This window comes from Pholcus phalangioides, unplaced genomic scaffold (assembly GCF_987345545.1).
Source record: "Pholcus phalangioides strain wild (caught in Gottingen) unplaced genomic scaffold, Ppha-v1.0 ptg000007l_1, whole genome shotgun sequence".
Lineage (NCBI taxonomy): Eukaryota > Metazoa > Arthropoda > Arachnida > Araneae > Pholcidae > Pholcus > Pholcus phalangioides.
This window is the reverse complement of record NW_028301600.1, coordinates 39,267,378-39,280,117: the sequence shown is the minus strand read 5'-3', so window position 1 is coordinate 39,280,117 and position 12,740 is coordinate 39,267,378. Positions and strand designations below refer to the sequence as shown.

At 34.6% G+C, this 12,740-nt stretch overlaps 1 protein-coding gene across 4 annotated transcripts in view; it reads left to right on the top strand.

Annotated features, from left to right (window-relative positions):
• The window catches only part of LOC149085258 (mitogen-activated protein kinase kinase kinase kinase 3-like), a 181,958-nt gene that overhangs the window by 122,430 nt on the left and 46,788 nt on the right, over positions 1–12,740 (top strand). For all 4 annotated transcript variants that reach the window (XM_089233168.1, XM_089233167.1, XM_089233166.1 and 1 more), the window contains one exon: positions 4,451–4,492. In XM_089233168.1, coding sequence (XP_089089294.1) covers positions 4,451–4,492 — 42 coding nt within the window. The remainder of the gene's footprint in view (positions 1–4,450; positions 4,493–12,740) is intronic.

Below are 12,740 nucleotides of genomic sequence, written 5' to 3'. Positions count from 1 at the left end.
TATATTTCAGAAGTAACTAATCTAAGGATAGGGTTTCACTCTGAAAGGTTTATGAAAGCTATTTTATGAAACTTGAAAAATGCAACCAATAAATTTATCGGTTACATTCAAGCAAATGCAACCAGTCAGCTTATTGGTTGCATTTGTAAAAGAATTATAATAGAATTTTTAATATTATAAAATTAGTGTAATTCGGGTTAAGAAAATTATGATGTGAATATTTCTAAACACAGACATTTGGAAAGTCTCCACCACTCCGCTTTTTTCTACTTACGAAGTCTTTGATATCTCCTGAATTTTTTTTTATTTTTTTTTTTTGGAACATCATTGGATGTTTTTGGAATTTTTCTTCTATATTTTCCAAAAAGACAGGTGTTATGTATTTTTTCAAAATCTTTTGAAAATATTTTAAGATATTTTATCCCGTCGACTGCTTGTGAGGATCGAACTGAAGGCATCTTTACACCCATATTCTATGGGGCTCTAGATTGAACCACCAAAGAATGGCTCTAGGCTGCCCATGAGCACTGAATCAGGGGTGAAGGAGAAAAACAATTACAAAAATTGCAAAAAAATAGAAAAGTTTTTCTGTAAAATTTCAAACTAAAAGCATACTGGACTGAGTGACTCGCGGAGAAAACCGTGAATAAAACTTAAAAAAATAAAATACTTTTATTAAAGAACGCGCTATCCACGTATGGCGTTCAATGGGTGAAAACAAAATCAGTCTAAAGATGCGGGCAAACTGCCCGCAAATATGTGCTCGTGTGTAAGGCATGCAGATCCGGACCTGCATCTGCTCCGTGTGGAAGGGGCCTTAACTATACACTTGCTATCATTTTAATTTATCGTTAATCATGTAATAAATTCTAGTCAGTTACCAGCATGGTCTTACTGTGTTTTGATCTTGTCCCCCACTACATTTTGGGTGACGTAAATGGGGTAGAATTTGTAGGACATGGAAAAACCTTAGTTCGTACCATCAATGGAAAATGTAGACTTCTGCTGAACTTCATGCTAATGCTCATGATCAATGATATATTCTCAAGGTCATCTAAAAGTGGTTTGTTGATCTGCGATTATTCAAGTTCGTGGTTTAGTTCATGGTCTGCTGATCGTTGAAGTTTTGGTGTTGTTGAACTGACGATTTTGATACATTTTGGCTCTACTTCCCCAAGATTTTTCAGATGCTGGTATGCATTTAGGGTGGATCTCTATTGTTTTTTCGGATATTTAGATAATTATATTATACACTTTGTTTTTAGTTTTAATAATTTTTACAAATTGTGTTTATACCAAAAGTTTTTTAGAATTTTGGTGAATTTTTGAATTCTCATTCCCATTCCCTTGAAATGGCTAGTATCGGATCGATTCAGGAATTTGACATTTCTGATTGAAAAAAGAATTGGGAATGAACTGCATGAATGAGGGAAAGAAGAAGTGTTTATGCTGTTCTTTGCCATTTTCTCAGATTTTGAATTCAAATATCTCAGCAAACATTGGACTTGGAAACGTGGATTTTTTTTCTGGGGACTCAGGAAAGACAGGACAGCAACTTTCTAATTGGGTTACTTAGGACAGGGTATCCATATAATAATGTTATACTGGCAATTTTTTAGTTTAATAACTTTACAACTACTTGCAATATGAATGATCAATCTGAGGTCTACACAATATTTGGATACTTTTCTAAGTGGAAGTATGCCCCTAAGATCAACTGTTCACCAGTAATTTTTTGCCAGGGGACTTAGCTATGCACCCTGTGTAGTATTACTAGGAGAGGGAAAAAGAATGAAAAACCTACTCCTCATGTTTTTCCCTTTATCTCCTATATGTTTACAATAATACCCTTTTTTATGTTTATACAAAACTGCTCATACAAAATATGGTTGTAATCAATGCATAGCTTCTTGATTTAAAAAAAATTGGTAGGTGATAGAATTTTATGATTTATTTCCAGAACTGGTCACCCAAAAGTCTATTGGAATCAACTGCAGTAGAACTTTGTTTATGAGAATGTGCTTGTAATCGAGCACATTCGTGCAACACTCTTATCAAAGCTGACTTAGGCATAAAAAAATAATGTAAAATCAAATGATTCATTCCACATGCTTCTCTCTCTCACGCCAGCCAGGATTATTTATTGAAGAGAAAGGTGTGGGTTGATTTTTTTCCATATTGTGTTTATACTTATTTTATTCTGAAGGCTTAAGTATTTTCAGATTGATGCAAGTTCACTTTGAAATGCCCACTTGCATTAACACACAACAAGAGTGTGGTAAGTCTTTTATAGACTTATGCTATGAATGCGGCTGCTATAGTTAGTAGTGTCTTAACAAATGGGCCCAAGTTAAACCAGTGCCCCCTAAACTATTAAAGGTTTTCATTATTACATGCATGCATGCAATGATGTGTTTTTTTGGTTTTTTTTGTCTTTCATTAAAATAATAAAAGGAGTCACAAACATGATTGCCACCTGAAAGCGTGGCACATTTTCAGGGCATTTATCATCCAGACATTTTGAATGAGAAGGAAATTTCCAGAGGGCATTATCACAAAGAACCATAAAGAGGTGAGAGTTCGGTGACCAGTCTATTGTCAGGAAATGACATGAAAAAGTTGGTAGCGGTAGGAGGCCAAGATCACATGACCAACCGGAGCATTGCAAGTCAGGAATGTAGGAAAAAGCAGTCTCTCAACATCCATGGTATCATCAGTACTTCAGATAAGATTGATCTTTTCAACAATTTTGGTTGGAACTCTGATCAATCTGTTAAGTCAGAATCTGTGGGAAACAACTAAGCTTGGGGTGAATTAGTTTTGTTAAACTTCACATTACAGGGTAATCTTATCTAGCCAAAGGCCAAATGAGTAGAATAAAAATATAAACCAATCACATGTTGAAAGACAAAGGTAAATGTGACAGTAAAATGCATTAAGCCTACATGACGAATGCAAATTAACTTCCAATGAGCCAGGTTCTTATGCACAGACAAAACAAGCATAATCTCAGCTTGTGATCGGATAATAATGCTAATCCGTCTTGTGGCAAAAACAATTACATTACTATAGAAATTTTCATATTCAAATCATGCCATTCCAGAACCCGGGAAAGCCCGGACGAATCAGCTGCAGTCACCATGGCCTACTGCCAGTTATCGGACAAAGGTAAATATTTAACTTTTTTTTCATATTATTTAGAAACCTTTGCAGACAGTAATGGGTCACGTTACAGAAAGTAGCTGGTGATACTGTAAACTGATCTGCGAAAAGGCAAAGGTCTTATACTCCCATCTCAGGAACAAATTGCCTGGTACAATAATAGAAAACAAAGAAGGTTTTCAGGCAAGCAAGGGGGTGATTTAAAGTAATTATTTGAGGGGGTAGCTCGTGAAGAGGAGCCACCAGTTGTCATAGAGATTGTGTCCTTAAGAAAGAGAATGGGGTTGGAGGTGAATGAGAACAATATTAAAGACCTAGTGGAGGAACATGGCCAGGAGTCGACCACCGATAAACTGATGTATCTCCATTTTGTGCAACACTAAGAGCTTATGAATGGTATCTCGTCTGAGGAGGAGTCCTTTGCTTCAAATGAAATTAGAAAAATGTATAGAATGTAGGAATCTGCAAAATTTTGTAAAAAGAACCACCCAAATAAAGCTGTAGCAGTGCGAGCAATAAATCTATCCAACAAAAAGATGCAATTTCCCATTTCCAAGAAATCCTAAAAGGGGGAAAAAAGTAAGTGTCATTAGATGGGTTCTTTTTTCAAAGTCACACAAAATGAATAAGTTTACAGACAACAGTGAGTCTATAAATCATCCTACACTATGGTTCTCCCATTTCTTGTCCTTTACAGCGAGTGAATTTGTAAACATTACTGTATTGTATGTTTATTTCATGGCGTTATTGTGCTATTTATTATAATATTACTGTACTGTATTATTTATTATATTGTATTATATATATATTGGTCAATTACTGTTTTTATTAATTTATTATATGTGAATGAATAAAAATTGTGGAATGACTCACCTGAGTTTACATTATTTCCTATGGAGAAGTTTGATTCGATACAATGAGTGATTCGGATAACAAGCACATTCACTGAACAAAATATGCTCATTAACCGAAGTTCCACTGTATTTTTGTTTTTTTATTAAAGGCTGTATGGAAGTTTAATATCAGAATAAAATCTTGTGCAGACTAGAAATTTTAAAAAATCCATATATCAATATTTCAGACCCAATAAATATGGATTCATGTTTTGAAATGTAAAACATTTTAATAAGCATAAAAGTTTATAGTTATTTAACATATTTATTGAGGCAAAAATATATTGCTGTGAAAACATTGATAAGTTTTTGATGCTTCAAATCAGTTTTTGACACTTTTGTCATGGCAAAAATCCAACCCTGAATAAAACTTTTATTGGGTATTATTTTTCCAGAAACCTGTTAGTAATGGACTACCACCTACTCCAAAAGTTCACGTGAGTTTTTTTTTTTTCTTTCAAGTGTCACTTTTTCTGTAAATATAGTAGAACCTTGCTATAACAGACAGCTAAAAAAATTGTAAAATTTTTATCTGACAAGTTTAAAATTTGCTTTAAGTATCTAAGATAGTATTTAAAAGTATTAACTCATTTAAAAAAACATTTCCAAGCAAGTAACTAAACATCAATTTTTTTTTACATAAATAGGGATGTGCTGCATGACTTGTACCACTGCGAGCTAGAAAAATTAAGATTAATACAGTGTATACATATACATCTTTTTCAATTCAACCTATGTTGACTGCAGTTTTTTTATGTGATAAATAATAGACACTTTTTACAGCTAACCGTTATAATGAAAGTCCAGTTTATAACAAATAATTCTTATAGGGTGTAAATACTACAAGATAGAAAACATTACTACTGTACTTTCATTGATGTATACAATAGTAAAATGTTTTCTACTGTACTTTCATTGAGATGTATACAGTAGTAATGTTTTTTACTGTACTTTCATTGATGTATACCTTGTAGTATTTACACCCCTATAAGAATTATTTGTTGTAAACTGGACTTTAATTATAATGGTTAACCTTCAGCCCCCCATTAGTCCAGTATAACAAGGTTTTCTACTGTATTTCTGTTTTTAGGGTATCAATTTTTATATTCATAATCTATTCTGAGTGGTAAATTATGCTGAAATTGATGCTTGATAGTATTACAGGAATATTTACTAAATAATCAACTACAATGATACCTTGTCTAACAAGTTATTTGGTTAATTAATTTTTCAGCTAATGAAGATTTTTTGCAGTTTTTTAAACTTAGCAAATTAATGTTTTCATGTATGCGAGCAAACATAATGCAGCCATGTAATGATCTGAATTTTCATGCTGACTTGCATCAGAGTTTATTTTACTCATGCCCAGTGCATTTATATCTGCCTCAGAATCACTTTGTAAAAATATATCTACACTGCTCAAAACAATTAGGGGAGCACATGGTTTTAACAAAATTACGCAAAGATATATACCGATAAGTAACATAAAATGAATCATCCATAATTTAAAGCCTAGCAGGAAACGGAAGAAGAAAACTTCATATGCAAATCATTCAGTCTGGAGTGTGACACCCGACGTGTTCTGGTATGGAGGGACAGGGGCACTCGAAATAACCCCGCATTCGTTCGTGAAAGGTCACAATACAGACGAGTTGGTTGGATGGTATGGGGTGGAATCAGCATAGGCGGACGTACGGACCTGCATATCATTCGGAATGGCACTTTGACGGCCCGAAGGTATGCAGACGAGATACTGCGACCTCATGTCATCCCTTACGCTGGAGCCATTGGAGATTCCTTTGTTTTCCAGGATGATAATGCCCGACCACATAGAGCTCGTCTGGTGGAGAACATGCTTGAAGCTGAAACAATACAGCGTATGGAATGGCCAGCGTGCTCTCCTGACCTGAATCCAATCGAGCATGTCGACACGCTCGGACGACGCATTGCTGCGCGACCAAGACCGCCTGTTACTGCCCGAGACTTGCAGATTGCACTTCTTGAGGAGTGGAACAGTATTCCCCAAAGTCTGATCGATAACCTCATCGCATCCATGGCAAACAGGTGTGCAGCAGTCTTAGCTGTTCGAGAAGACCACACACCCTATTAAAACTCATGCATCATGTCTAAACAGTACTTTTTTTTATCGTTTACATGTAACCAAATTGTTGTCCTAAATCATCTTTTCATGTTTTTTCCATATTTTCAAAGAATTAAAGCTTAATTCCAAATTTTTTTACGTCTTTTTTCTGTATTGCGCATTGATATGCGTGTACTATCCATTGTATGCCAATACGTGGATGTCTCGCACGGTTTTCTTCACTTTTTTGCTTGCTCCCCTAATTGTTTTGAGCAGTGTATTTTTCCTTATAAAGTTTTACAAATTGTTAGATCCAAGGCTGTGGATCTCATGCTTTTGCAAGTTTTTTGTCTTTTTTTATAGTGTTTTTACTTTTCATAAAAATTTATCCATAAATTTTTGGCAACATCCTTAACAAATTAAAGGATTTTCCATTGAAATATATAGGAAACCACGTTTTAGCTGAGGAAGATTTCAACTAACCAATGTGATGCTGGAACAAATTATTTTTGCTTGCTGAGATATTACTCTTAATGAATTTCTACCACTATGTTCTGTTTTTAATGTTTCAATTTCTATTATGATTCATAACTAATTTCTATAGTAAATTTACTGTTACCGTTAAAGTTAATTTTTATTTGTTGGCTAATTAATTTTTTATGCGATGAATAACGCTTGTAAGTTTGTTTTCTGGTTATATGCCAGTAATGCTACACCAGGAAAGATACTAAAATCAACAGAAGTTTGGTAGCATGTGGTGATGATACCTCTTGATATAAATGGCTAAGCTTTTTCACTTATCCATGCTTTTTATGATTACTCATGGTCATCTAAATTTTGATACGTCCAGTATTCTGACTAAGGACTAAGCCATCCTATGTTTCCAATAGATTAGTTGCTACTTAACCACCCCAAAAAATTAAAACCTATTTTTGCCTCTACAGACTGTTTCAAGTACAGTTTCTTTCCTAATACCATAATTTGGAACAAGTTCCCCTCCACTATTGTTAACTCCCCATAATCTCTGATTTCTTGTCAAATGTTACTAAATATTTATTTGTAAATCTACCGCATCCTCTTGTATAGGCCTTTGAAAAGGCCAACAATATTGCATAAATAAGTAAATAATGGTCCCACTGCAGCAATACAGCATGTCCGATATCATGAAAAAGTAATGGAATGAGGAAGGTCATGAATGTATTTTCAGATTCTTTTTTCTTGCAAGTTCCCACACTTGATTTTATCCCTGAAAATTATGGCTCCTGATCAGGCTTTCCATTGCAAAAGCCTTATATATACCTGCAACCATGCAGTTTTGGTCCGCTGAAGATTATTTTCTCTGGTTTTACATCTTTAAAGTGTGAGTGTGAGTCATTTTCCGTGTAAAAAAGAAATACAGTCAGACCCCTCTTATAACAAAGTCTAAAAAAGATCTTGTTCATTATATGCAAACTTGATTATATCCATACTGGCTAGAAAAATGATACGTTCAAGAAAAATAAAACATTTTACGAGAACGATATACATTTTTTAGTAATCTGAGCTTTCTTAAAATGAATAGATTGTATTAATATATTTTATTTAAAAAAGATTGCAAATTTAATTAAAATCTCACATAATTGAATAAATCAACAAACGTGTCTTTTTTTTTTGATATTTTTGTGGACTTGAAACGTTTCACATTTAAATCATTTTTGCCAAATAAGCATGCAAAATGTAATGCTTTTCTTTTAGTAAGAGCACAGACACCAGAAATTTTTTTGACAAAGCTAAATCCGAAACAAAAATGGTAATTTCTTATTTAATTTGGTGTGCTGAACACAAATTTGATCACAGACAAGCTGGATTGGATTTGGTTTTCTCGGAAATTGCACATTTAATTCACATATAATGACACAATACACTACATTGAAACACAACATAAGTATATAGAAAACAAAATGTACAGAAAAAAAAACACAAATGTGTAGATACTTCACGAATATATAGAGCCACAATATTAATATAGGTAAAGCACAACACAAATACATACAAAAACAACAGAAATACATAGAAACGCTAATGTATTACAACCAGGGTGGTTTGGTTTAAACCACATTGGTTTTAACCAAGTGATTTTTTTTTAAAAATCAGTCTGGTTTTTTCAAAAATTTACATAAGAGGTCTAAATATAATTTTTCCCTTGAAAAATATATCTGGTTCATTGTTAGTCAAAAATTTTCAGTCTTACCATATTTTATATTCTTAGCGTATCTACTGGTCATATATCTTTAAATAGTATAAGGTGGTGTATATATAAGTGGTTTTTTTTTTAAAAATCTAAAAGTTGCTTGAATGTGTATATTTTTTCATATAAGGTATCTTAGTTGCTTAAAGTTTGAGAAATTTTGGTATTGTCTATTTGTTACCACATTTTCTAACCTTTGGCTACATTCAGATTCTTTATCTTTAGCAAATTCATGAATGAGGATTGAATCACACAGCTAAATGTAGTGGTGTATTATCTCACAGGCTTCCCTTCCCCTTCATACAGAAGCAACAACAGTGCTTTTGTCATTATCACTTGCTAGAGACAGGTGGTCTTATAATCTAATAAAGACACCAGCTGCCCCTGAAAGACAAACACCAGTGTAGGATGGTTCATTGTCTCAGACATTTTCATTCCATATGAACCAGCACATCTCATGCTGTATATCACCACCAGGCTTGATATTCAATAGTTTTTATTTCTATCCTTTCACCATTACGCCCAGTTAATCAAGGTTCTGCTGTGCAGTACTAAGGGATTTGTGAAACATAATCAGTTATATACAGTGTGATTATAATTAAAATTCTGATTCTAAAATACTATAAAATAAAACCACTGTTCGGAATGACTTGAAAATTTGTATATATATACTCCTAAAGCAATAAAATTTTCTTTGGTAAAAGAAAAAAAAAAAACACTTAAAAATGTACAGGTAGATGATGCTGTACTTGGCCAGTGGTATAATCTATTTTATGCAACCATATCATTTTGGTACTTCAACAGCGTCATTGTGTGGATAGCACAACTGTTATCAAGATGCTCATTGCAACATCAGCGAAGCAGCTGCTGAAGAAATATTTTGACAATAACAGGATGACGACACTTGCGTGCCACGTTCACTTGGACTTAACCCTTTTAACTTTTGGCTTTGGGGGCCCACTTTCTACAGTGGTTGGATTGCAAACTTTGGTGAATTTAAAGCACATCCACATCATTACCATGACATACTCTGATCTGTTGCTCAACAAGCACGTTTGCACTTCCATCTCGTAGTCAGAACACAGTGGAAAACATGTGTAACATTTCTTCTGTAAGTTGTAGTTTGTTTAATGACTTAGTTATGTGATGTTTCCACGAATTATGGAATTGTGCTATGCTAATTAAGTTATCATTTTGCCCTGACTGGCTATCATTTCCATTCTGCGAGCAAATTTCCCACATTTTGGATGAGTACGGCATCATCTATTTTACATTTTTAAGTATTCTTCCCCTTTCACCATACAAAATTCCATTGCTTCAGGAATATTCATGCAAATTTTCAAGTCAATCTGAAAGTTTTTATTTTGCAGTGTTTTGAAATCAGAGCTTTAATTATAATCACCCTGTATATCTTAAATCATTGGTGATTAATCTGCATTAATTATGCTTCGTTAAACATATTGTATTTACCTAGTTTTACCACAGTTTTTTGCAAAATAGCTTCCTAATTAAGCATATTGAAAGTAACTGGAGAAAAAATCTTTAACTTATTATATGGTTAATAACAATTTTCAAACACAAAATAATTTCTTGAGTTAAGCTATAAAATAATTAAATTGTATAAGTTGGTTTTTGTTAAAATCCATGTTTCCAATTCAAAGAGTGGGTGTAGTTTACTCACACCAGTAAGGTGTACATAGTGCAAGCAAGTTTTATATACTGTATATATATTTTGTACTCATCAACCTGGTGGGAGCGAAAAAAAAGCGCTGACACAAAGAAAAGAAAACAGTTTCAATTCTCAGAATTTCCAGTAAAGTATCTGGGAAAAGCATTACCATCAAGCAGAGGTGTCCAACTTTTTTCTGTTCAAGGGCCAACATAATGGTCAGCTGCAGCATCATGTGTTAGCCGCACCAGTAAAATGAGAGAGACCTAGAAAACTTGCACATCTGTACATGGCAAAACACGAGCAACTTAGTTTCTATACTTTTACATTGTGGGCATTGTATTCCCTTCCATTTTCATAAACATACTCATTGTTGATCTGGTTGTGTTCCCGGTCAGGTGCAATGCATTAAAAATTAGTTTCTTCAAATTATTCTATCTAATCCACTCATGGTTTGATTTCAAAAATGAAGCATTTGTTTCAATTATTATTTTTGGAAAATAGGCAATTAGCCAAATCAGGTTGCGGAAAAAGTTTTTAGTTAAAGTTAGTTTTTTACTGTTGGAACAAGAGTAGCTTGAATAATGATCACAAATTTGATTTACCATGTCTTGTTGAAAATCACTTAAGATCACAAAATGGATGCATGTTAACTGTAAGGTTGGTATGATATTTACCTTTGATGGGTTTGTACCGCCTTTGAAAAAAACAAATATAGGCCCAGTATAATTATTTTATAACTATAAAAAATATTTTAATAAAGTTCTTTTTTTTAACCAAAAAAAAAAACCTGTGGTGAATATTGTCTTTTTTTTTCCTAACTACTAACTGATGTTGAACGATTCCTTGATTTTTTCAATATTTTCAAAGTTACCAAATTACCTATTTCAAATTTACCAAAGTACCAAATTTGAGTTTTCAAAAAAAAATTGACAAATATCAATTTATGTTAAAGAATAATTCATTATCTTTTATATAGTTCACAATCTAGTTCAAATACTATTTCTTTCCTGTGCATTTTCTGCTTCTTACAGCCAGCTTGAGCAAAGGCGCAACATGCTATGCAAATGAATGGAGCTTTTCCCTTTTCAGATCAGTCTGATTTCCTGAATCAGAAGCATCAAAAAATTTTTTCCATTAATCATCCGAAACCTGAAAACTAAAAAAAAAGTTGAAATTCGGGTTTTCAACCAATCACTCAAGTGGATTTCCAGAATGTGAAACAGGAGTGCACTATGTTTGCACCCTTAGAGTTCATTTATCATATCTAACACATAGTTTAATTTGCATTGCTCTTGTACTGGACATAAGGAGCATCTCTTAAAATTGTCTAACCAGAGTTCATTAATATACATCAATCGATATACACTCATGTCCATAAATTAAGGATAGTTCAAAATCACACGGAAATCGAAATCTAAAGTAAAAATTTCACCTGCAGAATTATCACACACATCTGCAAGAATGATATGCAAATTTCAGGAAGCCACCAGATGATGCCGATAGTATGTCACAATGACGAGAGTGTAAGAGGGGGTTATATATAAGGAATGGTGGCAAAGAAGTAAAATTGTTCACAAAAGTTCAACAAATCATTCAATCATAACACTTCACTCATAGTTAGAAAAACTGGTGGCAGATGGCAGCACTACACACAACAAGCATTACAGAGAAACAAAAAACTTCACGTCAGGTTTCACTACACGTACACGCACATTCCTGCATGTACCGATTCGTTGGGGGTTCCGCGGAGGGGGTGGGGGCGGGGTGCATGTATGGTGTAGCAGTAGTAGATAGGGCCTCCGAAAAATGGCTCGGGGATCCATGATGTTCTTAAGTCAGCCACCTCGTTGGGCAATTTGCCTGTTGTGGCGTTGTATTTGTATTTCTGTTAGGCGCTCAGTGCCATAAGCGAATAGTTATGACACAGAGGACGCATGTGGATGATTTTTTTTACGTGGTAGAATTATCTGCCCCCTGCAATGTGGGCGTACTCAGATGGAAGTATCCGAGGAACTTGGAATTGCCCAAAGTGTCATCTCTTGGCTTTGGCAACGATTCCAAGATAACGAAAATTTCAGTAGACTTTACAGTACAGGTCGCTCTGAGTTACAACGCCGAATGAAGACCTGTATTTGGCAGTAAATGCCAAAAGAAGCAGATGGAGCACAGCATCCGACCTGTCTTGTCAGCTATCTGCAGCCACGGGTACCACAATTTCAAGGCAAACCGTGTACAGACGTTTGGGAGATATTGGTCTATATGCTCGCAGGCCTGTCAGATGTGTTCCGCTCACGGCAACTCACTATTGGCAGCGATTAGCCTGGAGTAGAGAACATGCAATGTGGACATCGTCACAGTGGGCTTGTGTGATGTTTTCCGACTAGTCCAGGTTTAGCTTGCAGTCTGATTCACGTCGGACTTTCATATAGAGATCGCCAGGTACCCGTTACCACCAAGACAACATCATTGAACGACACCGTTACAGTGGTGCAGCATTGCTCGTTTGGGGTGGAATTATACTGGGTTCCAGAACAGATCTGCATGTTCAAACCGGAACCATGAAAGCCCAAATTTATCGGGACATCATTCTGGAACAACATGTACGTTTGTTTAGGGTTGCCATGGGCTCAGAATTTGTGTTTATGGATGACAACGCCCGTCCTCACCGAGCAAACATCGTAAACGAATGCCTTGAATCTGAGGATC